The sequence below is a fragment of the Epinephelus fuscoguttatus genome, linkage group LG21 (genome assembly GCF_011397635.1).
Source record: "Epinephelus fuscoguttatus linkage group LG21, E.fuscoguttatus.final_Chr_v1".
NCBI classification, from domain to species: Eukaryota; Metazoa; Chordata; class Actinopteri; order Perciformes; family Serranidae; genus Epinephelus; species Epinephelus fuscoguttatus.
The window spans coordinates 16,970,698-16,990,855 of record NC_064772.1 but is presented as its reverse complement, the minus strand read 5'-3'; the positions used below and the strand labels follow the sequence as shown (position 1 = coordinate 16,990,855).

At 42.1% G+C, this 20,158-nt stretch overlaps 2 protein-coding genes across 5 annotated transcripts in view; one reads left to right on the top strand and one right to left on the bottom strand.

Annotated features, from left to right (window-relative positions):
- Positions 1–455: 455 nt before the first annotated feature.
- Positions 456–17,250, bottom strand: mettl4 (methyltransferase 4, N6-adenosine). Of its 4 annotated transcripts, none has more exons than XM_049564803.1 (9): positions 17,004–17,250; positions 10,956–11,021; positions 10,428–10,785; positions 10,098–10,167; positions 8,662–8,836; positions 8,459–8,565; positions 8,282–8,373; positions 3,702–3,990; positions 456–3,126 (listed from the first exon to the last, which is right to left on the bottom strand). In XM_049564803.1, the coding sequence occupies exons 1-8, from the start codon at positions 17,235–17,237 to the stop codon at positions 3,725–3,727; spliced, it is 1,368 nt and encodes a 455-aa protein (XP_049420760.1). In that variant the 5' UTR covers positions 17,238–17,250; the 3' UTR covers positions 456–3,126; positions 3,702–3,724. The 4 variants fall into 4 exon arrangements, with proteins under 4 accessions (XP_049420760.1, XP_049420759.1, XP_049420761.1 ...); XM_049564804.1 differs by having other exon boundaries at positions 459–933; XM_049564802.1 differs by having other exon boundaries at positions 456–3,990.
- A 313-nt stretch (positions 17,251–17,563) lies between these two features.
- smchd1 (structural maintenance of chromosomes flexible hinge domain containing 1) overlaps positions 17,564–20,158 on the top strand; it is a 35,343-nt gene continuing 32,748 nt past the window's right edge. Inside the window, exon 1 of the mRNA XM_049564801.1 lies at positions 17,564–17,726. Within this exon, the coding sequence (XP_049420758.1) occupies positions 17,565–17,726 (162 nt within the window). The 5' untranslated portion in view covers position 17,564. The remainder of the gene's footprint in view (positions 17,727–20,158) is intronic.

Genomic DNA, 20,158 nt, shown 5'->3' with positions numbered 1-20,158 from the left:
TTCCACAGTTGATTTTTGTTAACCATATTAGACAGCGACTGGCTTTTATATTAGTGATGTACTAACTATCTTGCCTGGTGTATGTTTGAATTTCAGATTTTAGGGAAGTGCAAGAAGAATGTGAAAGTACTTCTCTAGTAAGCACGAGGTAAGTCAGTATCACCAAGGCCAGTCATTTTAAGGGACATAAACATGAGAAAAACACTTTTCTGAGTGAATAAGGGCTTAAAGCAAAAATTTTGAAGTATGTACTTGAAGTACAAAAACATAGTCTGTAATACATTGTTTTATATTTCTACTGCATAACTTTTCTGAGAGAAATATTGCACTGTTGTAATCTATTACTACATTTATTTGACAAAGAACGTTTCCTGTTCCAACAAAGAGACAATTCTCCTCTAAATTTCTCAGATGACTTTATTTTTTTAGACAATGTTACATCTTTGGTTGTCGAACTGTTATTTAAATAAAGTCCTGAGTACAAATTTGTGTAGCAGAATTTTGAGTCTTCTTTTCCCATTAGTCATCTCTCAACCCAGTCAGATTTATATATTATTTATCCACTACTTATAATTGGTTTCATTGGTTGTGCCAATTACAGGCCATCTGCCAGTAAGATCAATGAGGTTGACTTTATAATGTTCTTGGTGGTCATCATTTGAGGCTGGGAAAAATCCTACTGCACATTAGGGGAAACTGTTGAAGGAAATCTGGCGTATCAACACTCCTTGTCCTCCATCTTCTCCCCACAAAGCCAGCAGCAATCAGCGCTCAGCTGACTGACATCTGGCAATTTGAGGTGAAGCTCCTGCTCTTGGTGTACAACCTCATTTAGCAGAGGAGGAAGGGGGGGCTGGAGGAGGAGGGGATGACTAGGTCTTTACTGCGGTGCTTCATCTTGAGTTTGACAGGACACTCTCCATCCGCTGGCGCCTGGAAGAGAGATGATGATCACAGTGACATCACTCGGCAGTACGTTGTAGGCTTTTAGGGACTGATTGCGTCGTCAGAGATGATGGCTATTGTTCAAAGAACAAAGAGTAATGAGAAGGGGGAAGAAAATGACAGATATTTGGGACAGTGGTGGTGTGATTGGGTAGAGTTCAGGTAGGCTCTGTTATGATCTAATTCCATCTTTTTGTACTTTGTCTCAATGAATGTCTCAGAAATACTAATGAAGAATTAAAACACCCATTCAGACTTCTTTATATGAACACTATCAGAACTAAGTCTCTAATCTTAGCAGAGGTGTAACAATAGTTGAACAATGAGCTGGACAAATGATAAATAAGCTTTGAAAGAGCAGAAAGAGAAAAAAACGTCATTGAAAATTCACTGGAAATAAAATGCATCATGCACGTAACTTTGTGTGCGTCATTTGCCTCTTCAGTTGATATATAGCACACTTCATAAAGGAACTCTTTCTGAGAGAATTTCAAGGATAAGTGACGAGAATTATTTGATTTTTCTTCGGTTTCCGTGGGAACACAGACAATAACCAGAAATCCATAGCGACCTGGTTGGCACTGTAGAGTACATCCCCACCTCCTCCACACAAAAGACATTTCATCATGACATTTGACTCTTACCTGTTATGTTGTTTCTCACTTGTTAGTATTAACCTTTGACCAGTTGTATGTGTATTTTGCACCTCCTTATGTTGAGGCTTTGAAAGGGTGAAAGAAGGATATGTCCTGCATTGTACAGAATGACAACACAGCGACTGTATGGGGTGAATTGCTTAGATAACAAACCACAGCATGTATATCAGTACACAAGTCAGTTAAGTTATTTACGTCACTATTTGTTGAACACATTTACCCCACATACCCCAAGATTTCATACTTTAATTTGTATGAAGCAATCTGGCAGATTGTACCCGACATCCTACCCTTATCCACTAGTTTTCAATGTCTGGCCCTGATAAGGACCTCACTCCGAAGTTTTCGAAATCTGGCGCTTGGGTAGTGACTTGTAGCGCCAGAAGCCAACGAATAAAGGCATCCTTTAAGGTCAGCATGATAGGCAGACAGTTGCTGTTATAGTTTCTCGGCGCCCAGCGGCATCAGGGGGAAACATGGCGGGGCTAGAACGAAAGTTAAGGTAGCGAAAGTCTGAGTAGGGCGGGGGAGGGGAGTGGTGGTGGATGGATCCAAAAAAACACAACTTTCACCCGAGAGAGCGGTGTTTGTGTCCCGTAAGATCCTAAAGCTAAACCCTGTTCCTTTTTCCTAAACCTAAAAACATGCTTTTGTTGCCTAAACCTAACCATGTGTGTTAGTTGTTGAAGGAAAAAAAAATGTCAATTTGCGGTGTTGTACCAATGTTGTGTGTTTATTCTGAAAGAGACTGTATGTAAACATTAAATTTCTTGTGAAAACCAAAAATGTATCTTGAAAGAAGAGAACTTGACACGGCGTCCCAGAACATCACCAACCAACGCACCCAGGGTACCTTGCACATCGTATGTGGACATGGAAAGTCTGCGATCAAAACGTCAATATATGACGAGGTCGGAGTGAGAATGTGTTACATGTTAGTACATTACATTTTAGCCTTGCTATATTTTAAGCTGGACTCATACTTGTGCCTCAGCTCTATGCAGAGCCTACGCCATAGCCTACACATGTGACCTATGCCGTTGTGAGCATTTATACTTGTGCGGTGGTGTCTGTATTACTCTGCAGTTACACCTCAAAACCACTAGTAGGTGGTGGAGGGTTCTGTGAAGTGCTGTAAAGTTTAGCTGATTCAAAACACACATTAAACACACATTAAACATGGCTTAATAGCTTGTCTTTATCTGGACACATTTCCCCCACAAATAAAAATGCAGATCAGGATAAATAGATGTATAGACTGGTGTATTGGTGTGTGTGTGTGTGTGTGTGTGTGTGTGTGTGTGTGTGTGTGTGTGTGAGAGAGAGAGAGAGACAGAGAGCATGACAAGCTAATGTGTAAATGATCCTGCTGCAGTCACATTCCGGCTTCATTAGCTGTTACGTGTTCTGTGCTGCAGTAGCCGTAACTCATTCTCCTCTGCTTTAAAGACAGCCCTGCTCGTCCACACAACACCACCATGCCAGCTCTCCTCTCTCTGGAGACCACAGACTCATTAGAGCGGCCCTGCCCGATAGGAAAAGGTAGGTTAATGGCTGTGCTGTCGGTTAGGAGTGTGACACAGGGAAGGGTGCGTCTTTCAGTGGAAACAAGGAACACTAACGCACATATTATGCAAGCGCAGACCAGGGCGTCCTTGACAGTATACAGCAGTGTGTTGTTCAAAAACTTAACAGAAAAGTTCTGTTAAAGGACGGCTGCAAGCAAATTCATTCAATATGAAACGGTTTCTTTCATTAGAAGTGGGAAACATTTTGAAATTCAGTTCAAAACAACATGAAATGAGTAAAAATAGAAATGCTTTGATCATCCTTAAGACACATATTGTGCCAAAGATTACTCAAAAGCAAAAAAAAAACAACTCTAGTGTTTATCTAAATGTTGCAAGTTAAAAACATAGCTGCACAAAAATGCACTTTCATCTCTCTACATGCATCATCAGCCCTGTGATTCACTTAAAAATGTACGTAGACCCCCCAAAGAGAAATCAAAGGTTCCACATACATGAGAAGTACAGATCAAAAGGAACTGGTATAGAAGTATTCTGGCGTTGAATCTTTATTGAAAGCACAGTGAAATACCTATGTGGCTCAAAGGTCAGTCATTAGTCCGCAGTGGTGGGACAGTGATGGGGAGGAGACGATTCTTTAGGTGAGCTACACACTGGTGCCACTGTGGGTTTGTCTGTGCGGTCGTCTGCGCTCTCGTCTTTAGGGACGTCTGCTCCATCTTCTGCAGGCGTCAAAGTGAAATAGCTCGTGTGCTGAAATTTGAGCACTTCGTTGCCCCAGCTGGTCCATCCAGGCTGAAGACTTCGGGCAAACAGCTCCAAGCAGTTGGCTTCTGCTCCGATGAAGGGCTTCAACACCTCTACAGAGAGAAAGAAATGAGGAGGAGGAATGATCGTGGCTGGCTTCACCCACTCCGGGGCAAAAATGAGGCCCTTATTGACCCCCTGTTGCTCTCGCTCTCTGTGTATTGTGTGTGTGCCCTGTTGCCTCCAGACTACAAACTACACATGGTAACAGTATATCAAATTCACCTTACACCCAATAAACAACCACCTCTGCCTTAGGTTTGCTGGTTCAAGCAGTGTTTTGCTGCCCTCTCTGGTTAAAGGCTTTAAATTCGTAACACCTGTATTAATACCTGTGACAGGGATGTCACCATGCACTGACACACCCTGGAGTACACTTCTACATCACAGTAGCATGGTAAGAATGTAAACCACTGAATGTCAGCAAAAAACATAGACTTACAGGAATACTTCACTACCTAAATAATCATTTGTATATAAGTTACCCACACGTTCTGATCCCAAGTCGTCACAAATTGCCGCTTTATCAGTGAATTTTCATGTCTACATACTACACGCAAGGTATCCTCCTGTTGATGTTCCAGGACGCCGCAACCAACACAGAGATGTCGACAAAAGCACATGGGTAGATTTAGAAAAGAAACATCATGTTTTGGTTTGATTTTTATATGGGAAACAAACACTGGGTTCCTTGGTGAAAGTCGCAGGTTTGTTGGACTCATCCACCAGACCTCCTGCTCGCCCTGTAGGGACTTTCCAGCTCATTTTATAACGTCATTACCGGCAGGGTTTCAACTTGACTCCATCCAGTGGTGCATCATACTGCCACAACAGGTGCTGTACCATCCAGCCATATTACAAACTGACGCCACCTGGTGGTGTATCATACAAAAAAAGGTGGATTTTGGCGCCTGTGTCTGAAGGCAAAATCATTGACAAAGCTGTGGTATTTGACGACTTTGAAATGAGAACAGACTGCAATTACAGATCCAATGTTACGCTGAATTTCGGAAGGAAACGTGTACTTGCGTGCCTTCACAGTGAATGAAGAATCCAAAAAAAGATTTGATATTTGATTTTTCCATATTTAATTTGGAGAATTAAAAAGTGTATCCACAAGGTGGAGAACAAGGGCTGAATAAAGCCCAGCAGCCAACACCCGAATATCTTCACAGATAACTTCATGAAAGATAATGACTATGTTGTCAATATTAAGATCACTGTGGACAGATCTCTATTGGTTTGTCTTTGTCTTTGCATTTTGCTATCAGCACCTCTGAGTACATGCATCAACCGATAATCTGAAGGAAAGCAGACAAAGCAGGGTGGGGCTCATGTGAACACTTAAAGCAATGCACTAAGGTACTTAACGATTCAGTTGATATCGTCCTTCAGTGGTAGCCTTCACACTGTGCTACAAAATTTGGAAAACACATTAGTAATTCATTTATTTACTTCACATGAATCAACGAAGTATAAATACGGAGGCTTCCCTGGTCCCTGGGGACTGCACTACATCCACTCCTTATGGGGACACACACTAACTGCTTGTTACTCTGTAATAGGCAGAGGACAACACTGGCAACCGCCCAGCTCCTTCATGCCACTGCACAGATTTTTCAGTGTGGAGGCTGCCTGTGACCTTGAGTCTATAAGAGATGATATTCCAGGAGCTGCACACCTGACAGATACGTTTCACTTCCTCTGCCCTGGTGCTACTCTGTCTGCTCTTGTGCATGCTCAAACCATCCCGACACTCGCCTCAGCCAACACTCAGGGAGTTAATGAGCTCAAAAGCCTGATCCCCAAACCGATCCAACCTGCACTATGTGGTGCCCTGCCTCCCATTTTCTCTTCCTCTGCACGTCACAGAGACAGAGTCACAGAGAGGAAAGGCCAAACACGCAGCTCTCAGACTAATTCAACCTCAACTGGTGACTCAGCTCTCAAAGTTGAACATAGAATTAAAGGTCCAATTAACATCTTAACTCTGAAATGGGACAATGTATGAAACTTCTGCCGGGAGAGGCCTGAGACAGAGGAAGGTGTTACTTAACTACTCTCTGGACGAGTAACATATTCAGTCAGTTAAATATTCTGCTGTACAGGCTCCTTATATTCTCTCTGGATTTGATTCAGGATTAACAAAGTCAGAGCAAACTAATTATGTTGTACAGGACGGCCCCACTACAGAACACTGAAAGTGGGAAAGAAAGCTAAATATTGTAGCTGCCAATGAAACACACTGGTGCATAGATCACTGTCAGATCCATTCCCCACTCAACAGTAATGCAACCCACACAATTGGCAGTGAAACTCTAATATTAGGAGCAGCCCTTTAACTACTAATTATAATATTGACTTGTGGAGGGACTTGCTCAATTTTTCACAATTTCTGAAGTTGCAGGGGGCCCTAATTAATAAAGACCACGCGTCTTGTCGTTCAGAGGAGTGCAAACACTTTTTTTTCCCCGCAGCTTGACCATCTGGCAAAGGATGTGTTGTATCCGTAATGGTGTCCCTTATCTCTCCATAGCAACCGAAAATGTCACCGATAGGAGCCCCATCTGAGAGAGGGGGGGGCAGAGGGAAGTGGGTCAGGGTTTCTCAACGCTGCAGGCTCGAGGGTTGTGGCTTCACACCGTCGAGGCTGCCCACTGGCTCTAGCAGTCCTGACATGCTCAACAAAGTACAGCAGAATTGCAGGACTCAAGATGAAAGCTCAGGTTGATTAATGCCAAAGGTCTTGGGAGACTTTCAAGAAAAAAAACTACTGCAAGACTGCATGAACAAAAGAAAAATCCCTCAAGACCTAATGTGTAAAACTATCATGTCAAACAGTTAAATAATTAAACTCTTTTGTTTTATTGGCAGCTCTGCGAGAGTCGGGTCAAGCCCTTTTAATATTTCATGACACACTGCAATTTACAATTATTACACTCACAGATTTGAGCCACACCCACTACCAACAGAGCTCTCTCACCTTTCGCAGAAAAACAAAAAGCAGCATAGTAATGGCACATATTTGAAATTTCGAGCAGTTGCATAATCTACTGCAGGAGTGAACAAAAGAAAAGCCCTTCAAGGTCTGAGGTGTTAAACTGTCATGTCAAATAGTTAAATAAATAAACTGTTCTGCGTTTATTGGTAGCTCTGCAAGAGTTGGGTCGAGCCCCTCTAATATTTCATCACACGCTGCAATTTAGTTTTATTATGCTCACAGATTTGAGCCACACCCACGACCGACGGGGCTTTATCACCTCTTGCAGAAAAACAAAAAGCAGCATAGTAGCTGGTGCTGAAACAGATGCACCGCAGTTACACATGCTGCTCATTCTGGACACTTAGTAGGACATGTTTCAAAGAAAAAGCACAAATAAAGCCTTTTTTTCTACTTTTATTTCATTAATTATTAGTGCTAAATCTAAATAAATATCTGCATTACAAACCACAGCAAACAAAGCAACTGGACTAAACAAAGCAGTTCTGATTAAACCTGCTGAGAGGCCTTGAACACAATCTGTATCACAGCTCCACAACGGCACCATTATGATTTAAAATCAGCGTATTTTAACAATATCCAGCCACCTCCATGAGGTGGAGGCTTTTCTGTGCTTCTGAAAGGGCGCCGGCAAACACTGGCTGTGTTTTGTTCTCCATACTGCACAATAAATCGCGCTCCCCTGGGAGGGAGGGACATGACGTCAAGCCTCTCTTATTCATAGTCCCTGCATATTCATTGTCAAGGTTTTACATCGATTCTAAGTAGCAGACTCCATGTTGGAGTCAAGTCTTTACACACCACAGCCAGTGCAGATGGGACGATTGTGATTAAATTTAAGCAGCAGAAGCCCCCCACTCTGACAAGTCCTCCTGTTATTATGAAAACAACAGCATGTTGTGTTTGAGCAGTTTTCTCTCCTCTAACATAATTATCTAGAGAAAATGCAAACTTTCTGTGGTGGAAAAGCAAGTTATACATTCAATGAGTGTGATAGTTCTGCTTATATTGTATCACAAATCAATAAATTATTACTTAATTGTGCTCATTACTCACATAACAACACACTGCAGTCAATATTTTGCATGTAGCAACTGTTGTCGTCCTCTAACATGGAATAAAATTTGAAGTTTCAGCCATGCAAACATAAATAACTGACTCAGACTTTGCATCTGTGTGTGTTAGAGCAGACTGTAGCAGAAACAGAGCTGATGATTGAAACCGGACAGCGAGGTAACAATCTCTGATGTTGCAGCATTGCCCTCTGGTGGCACAATAAAACATAACAGTAGTGTACTGACTGAAAATACAGAGCATTCAGAAAAACTGTCAGACATATTTACCTGAGAGTGAGGGCTTCTGGGAGTGGAGAGCTGACGGGACGCTGACAATCAAACACTGATCCTCCACAGGAACTTCTGTTGTCTCTGGAGGGCTGAAAGCAATGAAAACAATGTATTTTATTTTTATAGCATAAGCAGTATAAAAAGTGACACACAGGGAGGTCAAACATTTCACACCATGTGGAGTTATCTGCAGAGGAACGATATCGGCCCAGCACCAGCACCTCATAAGGCTTCTTGTGATGTGAATCCAGAGGAAACACAAACTCTGCAGATGTGGTCACCTGAGGGAAAAAGAGCAAACCCTCAAAACATCTGGAGTCACACCAATAGGTCACATGCTCATGATTGAAAGTTGTGTCTGTTCAAAGTTTCTGTACCTTGACCCAGAACCATTCGGCCACAACTTCCACCCCCCAGTGAGGATACAGCTCATCCCGGACGTAACGGAGGTGGCTGGGCCGGTTTGTGACCCAGGTGACCACTAAACAGTTCGGGGAGGCCAGTTGAGGAATAGGAAGCTGTTTCAGCTGGGATGAGGGCAAAGAACTGTACCTTCATAGAGAAAATAGATTCAAAAAGTCACAACATGTAAATGCAATATTTATTTCAGTTTTAATCGTAAAGGGACAGTTCACCCTAAATCAAAAATACATTTTCTTCCTCTCATCTGTAGTACTCTTTAGAAATCTAGGTGTTTTGGTGTGAGTTGTCAAACGATGGCAGTGTTAGTCGTAGAGATGTCTACCCTCTCTTGAAAATTATGAATGGCGGTCAGCTTGTGGTGCTCAAAGCACCAAAAAAATACATGAGAAAAACAATGCAATGTCTCTTTCCAGAAACTATTTTGTTGCTAGCAAACTACACGTGCATCTACTCATGGACCTGAGGCTCGTGCTCATGACAGCGTGAGATGTAACCATTAATGGCGTCCTCCTCAGCTGAGCTGTAACGTTAGCTAGCTCAGTGGTGCTAGGTGAGCTAGCAGTAGATGCACGCTTACGCTTACTGATACAGTTGGCGGGTGTAGTTCAGTAGAAAGAAGATAGTTCCTTCATGAAACTGCTCACAACAAGGTCTGTGGATTATCTCAAGTAACCAGGTCATGATTTCTGGAAAGAGACACTGCTGTTGAGGTTTTCAAATGTATTTTTTGGCACTTTGAGCACCACAAGCCGAGTGCCCCCTAGTTCCATTATATTCAAGAGAAGGCAGACATCTCTACAGCTGATATCTCCAACACTTGGCAACTCACACCAAAACAATCTAGACTGATAAATCACACTACAGGAAAGAGGAAACATATGTACTTTTGATTTTGGGGTGAACTTTTCCTTTAAAAAGGTCTCTACACTGCTTAAGCACTAATAAACGCATTACTGACCGACTAGGCTTATTATTTTTACATGCATGGGTTATGGTCTAATGCTTCCCAAAATAAATCTAAGGACTCACAAGATGACTTAAAAGATTAACTTTTGTTTAATTTAAATAAACCCAAATTGATATGCTGGTCTTTGGCTCATGTCCACATCAGGGCCATAACCTATATAAGAGTCTCAGGCTGACATTGCTTCATTTAAAAGGGTAAAATGCCAAAAAGGTTGGGAGCTGCTGGTTAAAGGAATTCTAATATATAATGTATGATATAGCTGTTAAATTTAATGTGTTATCTTATTTTAAACTGTTTATTTTAACCCAGTTTCTTGTGCTGTTTTAACATGTAAATTTCATCACTGGACATAAACAATAATAATAAATTATCTTATCTTACTTTGTGTTTCACAGTGTCTAAAATGCTTGATTGACAAATTACCTGCGACTCCTTTTCACAGACTTGTTTTCCCACGGTGGATCCATAACTATTAAGTCATACCTTCTTCCACCTGTGTGAGACACAAGCAGCTTTGGTAAACAATGCCAGGCTGGGAGATAAATACTGTGCTCTCACATGAGAACCACACTAAGTCATGCTAGGATTATTTACAATAATAAATCCATTTATGCCACAGTGACTTACAGCTTTCTTTTATCTTCATCAAAACAAAGTTGCCACAACTGAACAGTGGCTGCAATTTGTTTGCATAATCCGTTCCAGATGGGCTAACAAATATTTACATCTTTCAGTTCCCAAAATTGCACTCACAGTGGACAAGGGGTTGTGTTCTTGTGAAATCAGAGAGGAGGAAGGCTGTGTGTGGGGGTACTACATATTCCTCTCCCATCAGAGTGACCACTGCAGCCCAGTCCGCCTTGTTCTCTGTAACCCGAGAGAACAAGTCCACATGAGACGTTCGGCCATCCTCAGCAACAAGTGGCTGAACACACTCCTGCTCCTCATCGGCCACTAGAGGGAGCTCTTTCGCCATTTCACAGAGAGCGGCAAGGCTGCACTCCTGAGAGGGAAGAGGCTCTTTCACTGTGTCTGAAGCTCCTTTCAGGTATCCGAGGGATTGGGCGGAATCCACCAAAGACTTGGTTCCCTCCAGGATGACAGACCTGATCTGCATCAGCACAAATATATTATTATACACTGTTATTAAGAAGGATCTGAGTTTCACCTGTGTGAAACATGTATTTCAATCATTCAGTTCAATCTGCACAGGCACAAATCTCTTTCCAAAGATGATACATGCAGCTAAGACTTCAAATTATAGAATAACAGTCAACCCACCTTCTCATGGAAGGCCTGTGAGTCAACTTCCCCCTGGTTGAGTTCACTGTGTTTTCGTTTCCTCTTCTGAAAGGCAAATTGATTTTGAATTATCAATGTTAAGTACAGCCTCTCAGCATTTGGCTGAAGCTTGTCAGATTTGAGAATAAGCTGCTTTTCTTTGTCATACATGACAGTAAAGCGAATGTCTTCAGGTTTGTGACTGATTGTTGACTAAAACAAGGAATAAGAAGAGGCCACCTGGGGCTTTGGGGAATTATAATGGTGCTTCCCCCCCCCCCCCCTTTTCCCCCCTTTTTTATATTCAATGGACCAAATGATGAATTAACACAATTAACATTTCATAATTGAAGGATTCAACAATGACAAATAATAATTATAGTAGTTGCGGCCCTTTTTTGTATTTTTGTGTTCATACATGGTCATTTCTATGGCTAAATAATATTTTATTATATATGTATATGTCTCCTTTGTCATTTTACCTCAAAGTTAACATCAAATTTACAAACTGTTATCCTATTCATATAACAGTAATAGATGTTGCTGAATGTAGGAGGCACAAAAACAGTGGGACTGAAGCATCTGACACTTGTTAGGTCTTTCCAGCACCCACACTTGATGTAGAAAACAGCATGTCACTCCTGTGTGCAGTGTCTGACTTTGACAAAGAAGGACAGCCAGCATCCTGCCAGCAACCCCGAGTTGCGCAGAGGTGCAAGGGCTTGTTCATCGCTGCTTGAAGCTTTAATTTTAAAATGTGTTTCTTCAGAGGAAATGACTGAGGAAATGGACCAACGAGGCAAAGCTGGAGTTACAGGTGTTTTTCAATCTGCTACTTCAAACCTGGATGAACTGGCTAACACTGTAACATCGTACACCAGTTTTTCTAAGGACATGTGAGTGCCAACTAAAAGCTCAGACTCAGACTCAAGCAGCTTCATCAGGCCGAGGGGGAGGCCTTCAGAAGTGGGCACAGACTGTTGCACAGCAAGGCCAAGAGGGAACACACTGATGAAGCAGATCAGGGAAGCAAAGAGCAGGTACTCTGGATACTTAAATGACCAATGACCAGCCAATGACTCTGTGTTATTGTGGAGTGGCATTCCCTAACTACAGGAAATCCTCCACTCACACTGGGGAGACCCGTCAACTGGCTGATGACCTAAATTTGTTTTACTATGGGTTTGATAAGCCCACTTTCACACCCCTTACCCACTCTGACTCAGACATCACATAACCAACTGCACCCCCTGCTGCCACCCTTACACAGATCTTGAACAGATGGCTGGAGCTGTGTTGTCCCCAAGAAACACCCCATCAAAGGATTAAAGGACTACAGGCCTGTTGCTCTGATGTCTCTGATAATAAATTCCTTCAAGAGGCTGGTTTTGGCCCACCTGGAGGACATCACAGGCTCCCTAATGGACCCCCCTCTGTTCGCCTACCATGCAAATATGTCAGTGGACCTGAATGCATGGGACTGCATTACAGTCCTGCAGCATTTTGACTCCCCAGGGACGTATGCAAGGATCCTGTTTGTGGACATCAGCTCGGCAATCAACATCATCATCCCAGACATCCTTCACTCACCCAGCTCACAGAGCCCCAACCTGCCTCTGAATCACAAGCTTCCTTACGAACCAGAGGCAGCAGGTGGTGTTACATCCAGCACCCAGACCATTAGCACTGGCGCACCCCAGGGATGTGTGCTCTCCCCACTGCTCTTCTTCCTCTACACTACACTCCATCTAACATCAGCACCATCAAGATAAAAGACACAGAAGATAATCCTGCGCCAGCTCAGGAAGTTCACCCTGCCTCAGGAGCTGCTGATGAAATTCCATGCAGCAATAATCCGGTCTGTCCTCTGGACATCCATCACTGTGTGGACCAGCCACCAAACAACACTGGAACAGACTACAACAGTCAGAACTGCACTCATTGGTGACATCCTGCCTTCCATCCCGGACACATACACCTCCACAGTTAGGATATGGGCAGGCAACATCACTGCAAACAATCACACCCTAAACAGAACCTGTTCCAACTTCTCCACTCTGGTAGACACTACAGAACACTGTATGCCAAAACAACCACTTAGGAACAGTTTCTTCCCACAGGCTGCGCACCAGTCCCCCAGTATCAGACACAGTCCCTCTGGAACAATGTAAACACCAACCATCCACTTCACCTGTACATTATATTGTATGTTTAAAGTTCAAATTAGGGCTGCCATGATTAGTCGACTAATCGATGACTAATCGACTATTAAAATAATCGGTGACTATTTTAGTAGTCGACTCATCGGTTTGAGTCATTTTTCATAGAAAAGTATTATAAAAGTACCCCAACATACTCTTACTGCAGCTTCTTACATTCAGATATTGGCAGCTTTACACACTCTCCCGTGACAGTGAACTAAAACCCTTTGGCGTGAGTATGAAACAAGACATCAGATGACGTAGTTTTGGGGTTTGGGCGAGACAGACCGACATTTTTCAATATTTTAACACATTTTTCGATGAAATGATTAGTCGACTAATCGAAGAAATAATCAACAGATTAGTCGACAATGAAAATAATCGTTAGTGGCAGCCCTAGTTCAAATACACACTGTAAACATTTAAATGTCTGTAAAACATAATCCAAGCATGCTGTAAACACTGTACTGTCATATCCACCTGACTCATCTATATAAGCAACCGATTAAATTCATTATTCTATATTTATTCTAGCACCTCTTGCGCTCTGGACCACTGCACTATTGTCTGACTGTTTACACATTTTATTGTGTTTAGAAAAATATATACAATTACATATACATGGTGTCTACAGATATAACCAAGTTAAATTTAAGACTTTTTAAGGCCTTTTTAATACCACCTTTTATGAAATTTAAGACCAAACCTGCAATGGAAAATACATATTATATATACGTGTGCGTGTGTGTGACACACATGTGTAAGTACTCTTTTGAAGTAAACACACTGATGTCAGTTCAAAATGAACAGTAAGGGAAAATGACAACAATTGGGTGAGTTTAAGCTTAATGTGTTTAATGTAAAAAGAAAAGAAAATCTCATTGTTGTCATTTTGCTATGTATTATTGCAATTCTTCAGTCTGTCCAGTGATTGTGAAACAGTCTTTGGGTTTGTCAGGCTAGAGAAATTTTCGTGGTAATGTGACCATTGAATCTGAATTTAAGACAATTTAAGACTTTCTAAGGCCTTATATTAACAAAACTTAATTTACGGCAATTACATACTTTTGAAGGCCTTATATTAAGAATACTTAGTTTAAGATATTTTCAGACTTTTAGGGCCTTATATTAAGAAAATGTTAAGACTTTTTCTTAGACTTTTTAAGGCCTTATATGAGGAAAACTTATTTTAAGACATTTAAAGGCCGGGGCCCATATTCACAAAGAATCCATCCATCCGTCATTCTAAGAAAAATCTTATTCACAAAGCATCTTAGGCCTTAAGAGAGCTCCTGAGGTGACAAACTGTTAAGAGGAGGGAGGAGGACTTTTACGAAGCCTAAGAGTGTCTTAAACAGAGAAGATGGCGGAAACACAGAGAGGAAGGAGAGATAGTCTCCATATATTGAACGACAGTGATTCAATGAGACGCTACCGGCTTGATCGTGCAGGGATAATGTTTGTGGCTGACCTCATCAGGGATGAGCTTACTTTTCCCACCCAGCGTAGTAACGCAATAATGCCCGCTTTGGATTGCAGCACGTACCAGCGCTTCTCACTCATCGCTTGTGCGTAAAAGGAGAGGGAACGACGCATTGATTTGTCGGGCAATACGCTCCCAAGTCTGCCTCTTCCCTTGTGCCGTGATCCCGGGACCGAATTTCCCTCTTAAAACTCCTTTGTTCTCCTCCACGAGCTGCACCAACAGCAGGCACTGCTCTTCTGTCCAGTTTGGCTTTCTCGTTCTTTTTTTCTCCATTTCATTCGTTGTTTTGGTCATTCTGCCAAATCCAAATCAAACCGCTTTTTACAAGGAGGCCAGCAATCACAGTAATTGCTGACAGCTGAGTCTGCGTCCAGCATTAATATCAAATAGATTAAGTAGTAAAATTACCAGCATGGCGAGTAAACATAACAATAAGCAAATCAATATAATAATCGGCATGTGAATGAGGTACGTTCAAACATTTTGAAGCTGTGTAACAATTTAATTTTGCTGAGTTTCATCATCATGACATAAAATTATTTTCACGATTACACATTTCTGAATACAGTCTAAGTTTTATGATCGGTTGATTTCACTGTCCATTCATTATTTAGGAGCGCATTTGTTGTTATTTTTTTTCTTTTTTCCTTTTTGTAACAACCAATCACAGCTTTTAGAAGACTGCGTCATACCTAGCAACGGGGTCAACCACACCTCCTCACTAAGACTGAAGTCCCCTCCTTGCTCAGAGTTGCTCTCAGAAACTTCCTGAATCACTCTTAAGATAAGATTCCTTGCTAGGAATTTTTAGGCTAAGTTAGGAGCTCTCTGAGAGGACTGTGAGAATCTTTGTGAATACGGGCCCTGATATTAAGATATTATTATTAATTATTATTATTAATATAGGATTTAAGACTTTTAAGGCCTTTTATTAGGAAAACTTAATTCAAGACATTTCAAGACTTTTTAAGGCCTTATATGAGGAAAACTTATTTTAAGACAATTAAAGGCCTTATATTAAGAAAACTTAATATAAGACATTTTAAGACTTTTTAAGGCCTTGTATCAGGAAAACTTAATTTAAGACAATTTAAGGTCTTATATTAAGAAAACTTAATTTAAGACATTTTCGGACTTTTTAGGGCCTTATATGAGTAAAACTTAATTTAAGACTTTTTGAGGCATTATATTCATCTTCTAACCGCTTCATCCTCTTGAGGGTCGCGGGGGGGCTGGAGCCTATCCCAGCTGACATTGGGCGAGAGGCAGGGTACACCCTGGACAGGTCGCCAGACTATCGCAGGGCTGACACATAGAGACAAACAACCATTCACGCTCACATTCACACCTACGGACAATTTAGAGTCACCAATTAACCTAGTCCCCAATCTGCATGTCTTTGGACTGTGGGAGGAAGCCGGAGTGCCCGGAGAGAACCCACGCTGACACGGGGAGAACATGCAAACTCCACACAGAAGGGCTCCCACGCCTGGGAACGAACCGGCAACCCTCTTGCTGTGAGGTGACAGTGCTAACCACCACACCACCGTGGTGCCCCAGGCATTATATTGAGAAAACTAAATTCAAGACATTTTAAGACTTTTTGAGGCATTATATTAAGAAAACTAAATTCAAGACATTTTAAGACTTTTTAAGGTCTTATATGAGGAAAACTTATTTTAAGACATTTTAAGGCCTTATATTAAGAAAACTTAATATAATACATTTTAAGACTTTTTAAGGCCTTTTATCAGGAAAACTTAATTTAAGACAATTTAAGGTCTTATATTAAGAAAACTTAATTTAAGACATTTTCGGATTTTTTAGGGCCTTATATGAGTAAACCTAATTTAAGACTTTTTGAGGCATTATAGTAAGAAAACTAAATTCAAGACATTTTAAGACTTTTTAAGGACCTGGAGACATTTCTGAAGATGATTGATTTCTGAAGACACCTATACACTCCAGCTGACAGTTTATAATGCATTCTCAATCACTTTACTGCAGTCCTGCATTAAATCCTTCTTTATTAAGGTCATGATGTTCACTTTTTGTTGCAAGTGCTCTATAAAGATGTTGGTTCACCTTTTCAATCATTCTGGAGGTTGTAGAGTGTAGTGCTGTTGAACTGGATGTGTCATGCTGAAATGTTCTTTTTTTAACACATCAAATTAAAATCTTTGGATATCATTGCAGATGTTTTAGTAGTTTTAGCTCAGATAGTGAAAAGGTAATTGGTGTTGCATTAAAAAGTGTACTTCACGTGTCATTACACAGCCAGCAGCAACTATGGGAGCATGAGTACAGCCCTGGTACCAGCAGGTGTCGCTGTAAAGTCATTTTTAGGAGTCCTCTGTTTACCTTTGATGGTCTGTCTGCTCTCTGCAGCGTGTCGGTGTTTCCTCCATCCACAGCAACACTGGCTCTCTCACTGTAGTGGCTTGTTAAAATCTGAAAACACTGCCTTTTAAAACGACACTTCACGTGTGTCTTGTGATTCGTATCTGTCAGTCGGATGCAACGTGAATAGCCCCGATCAATGAGAGAGCGTGCATCCACAACCCAGCCCCGCGTGCACACAGCTACCACAGACATAGTCAAACCGGCTGGTTTAAACTAGCTGGCTTCAGTACTCATTGTCGATGGCTGGGGCTCCGGTGCAGCAGCCATGTCCTGCCCTGACGACAACAACCTGTCCAAACAACCGCATTCACGGTGAAAAGATACCGAAAGTGAAGCGCGTTGAAAACTCAGCCGTGAGCTGCTTTCTTCAGTGGGCGGAAGTAGACGGTCTGTCCCTTACCAGTTTCCATACCAGAGAAACGAAAGCGCGTGAATAACACGAAGGAAGTCGGCTGCCAACTTTAGTGGACGCGTAGCTGAGCTAGCAGAGTGACTAAGGAATGCATTGAAGTTGAAAAAATGTCTAACCGAGGGGCCCAGCGTCTCCCAGCAGCCTCCATGGAGAGAGGAAGAGTCCGCAGGAGGATACATGTTTTCGACCGTCGCTCAAAGAGGAAGGAGCAGGCTATACTTGATGCCAGTGGTCTGGATTACAATGACTTCCTTCAGCTTGTGCGAGAGGTAATGTTAGCCAACTTTTACTCGCTGCTTGGGTGGTTAAAACGTGTTGGCATCTTTAATTTTACACACTGTCAACTTGTGCTTAAATTTAAATGTATGGTCTCAATTTCATTTATAAATTTGGCTCATATTTTAAGTTTAACTCACATAAATCAGACACAGGGCTCCGACGGTTAGGGAAAACCTGGAAGAAGTCATCCAACAGTCTTGTTTACCAGGCCTGGAACAGTTATTAGTAAAATTCCTTCAAAAAGTTTTTGGAAAAGTTATGACTTTTGTTGTGTGTACTGAAGTTGTTATGATAATCTGTGGATAACCTTCCACGTTAAGGGACTGTTCGTTACTTCTGAGGGGGTGATACAAGATGGGGACAGTGTTGTGGAGTAACCACACTGCTCAATAATAATTAAGGGCTTGCCAAAATATACCCAGACAGGAGGTCACCCGCTGGCTATGCACACATATTCCTGTCACGCCCTTGACTGAGTTTTGGGCCACTATATATTTTGCATCACTACAGCAGCAGAGGGAGTGCAAACAGGAAGCATCAGCAGACAACAATACAAAGCAATATGCAAAAAACAAAGAGCAATATAATAAGGAAGCACCTATAAGAAGCAAAATATAATAAAGAGACAGACTGAATGGCTGATTTCACATTATTGACTGTTTGAAGTGTAGATATTGCGTAGTTAATCAATACTGGTATTGTACCGGACTGATTATATGCACTCACGACAATGTCTGGACATGCTCCTGATGTTTGCGGATGGTGTCCTGGAGGATCTCCTCCCACACCTGGATCAGGGCATCAGTGAGCTCCTGGACATTCTGTGGTGGTACTTGGTGGCATCAGATGCACTGATACATAATGTCCCATAGGTGCTCAAATGGATTTAGGTCAGAGGAACGAGTGGGCCAGTCAGTGGCATCAATGCCTTTGTCATCCAGGAACTGCCTACACACTCTGGCCACATGAGGCTGGGCACTGTCCAGCACCAGGAGGAACCCAGAGCCCACTGCACCAGGAGGAACCCAGGGCCCACTGTACCAGTGTAAGCTCTGACAGTCGTTCTGAGGGTTTCATCCCGGTACCTAACAACAATCAGGGTACTGCTGGCTATGACATGGAGGTCTGTGTGACCCTCCAAGGGTATGCCTCCCCAGACCATCACTGACCCACCACCAAATCGGTCATGCTGGAGGATGTTGCAGGCAGCATAACATTCACCACGGTGTCTTCAGACTCTTTCACATCTGTCACATATGCTCAGTGTGAACCTGCTCTCATCTGTGACGAGGACGGGGCGCCAGTGGTGGACCTGTCAATTCTGGTTTTCTCTGGCAAATGCCAATAGAGCTGCATGGTGCTGGGCTGTGAGCACAGGTCCCACTAGAGGACTTCCGGCCCTCATGCCATCCTCATGCCACCCTCATGGCATGAGGGCATGAAGTTTAACTGACTTGGTGTTATACTGTGACTATTAAGTGTTCCCATGCCACCCTCATGGCATGAGGGTGGCATGAGGGCCGGACGTCCTCTAGTCATGGAGTCGGTTTCTGACAGTTTGGTCAGAAACATGCACACCAGTAGCCTGCTGGAGGTCATTTTGTAGGCCTCTGGCAGTGCTCCTCCTTTTCCTCCTCACACAGAGGCTGTTGGGTTGATATCCTTCTGCGGCCCTGTCCAGCTCCCTTCATGTAAAGGCCAGTGGCCACCACATGCAAAACCATCTCCTTTTTGGAGGTTGTCTTGCTTTTGCCTCTCCATTGCACCTGTTGTCGCTTTCATTTACAACAAAGCAGGTGAAACTGATTCACAATCACTTGTGCTTCCTAAATGGACAGATTAATATCCCTGAAGTTTAACTGACTTGGTGTTATACTGTGACTATTAAGTGTTCCCATAATTTTTTGAACAGTGTAGTTGCAAGTATCAAAGTTACGTAATTAAATTACAAAATAAATGTAGTTGCAGTCAATTATTGGTTAAAAAAAAAATGAAATTCAACCAGAGTTTATAATCAAAATGTTGGTGATTACAAAGAGGTTATATCAGAATATTTTCAATGTGGTAAAAGCTTATATGTAGAACATTAATTCTAATGCTCTGTATGTTGTTGCAGTGCAGGAATGACTTTTTTGGCATATTTTTGGATGATGTGGCTCAGCAAAGCCCTTGGAGCGCAACATTAATGCACTTATGTTTTTAGGACCTTTCAGCTTTATTGCCCAGTTCAACACTTTTCATGCTTCTGCTGGTGATAGCTGTAGCAGGAGGCATTATATTTTCGGGTTGTCCGTCCATCCCATTCTTTTGAACACAATATCTCAAGGACGCCTTGAGGGAATTTCTTCAGTTTTGGTACAAACATCCCCTTGAACTTGTGATAAACTGATTAGATTTTGGTGGTCAAAGTCAAGGTCAGTGT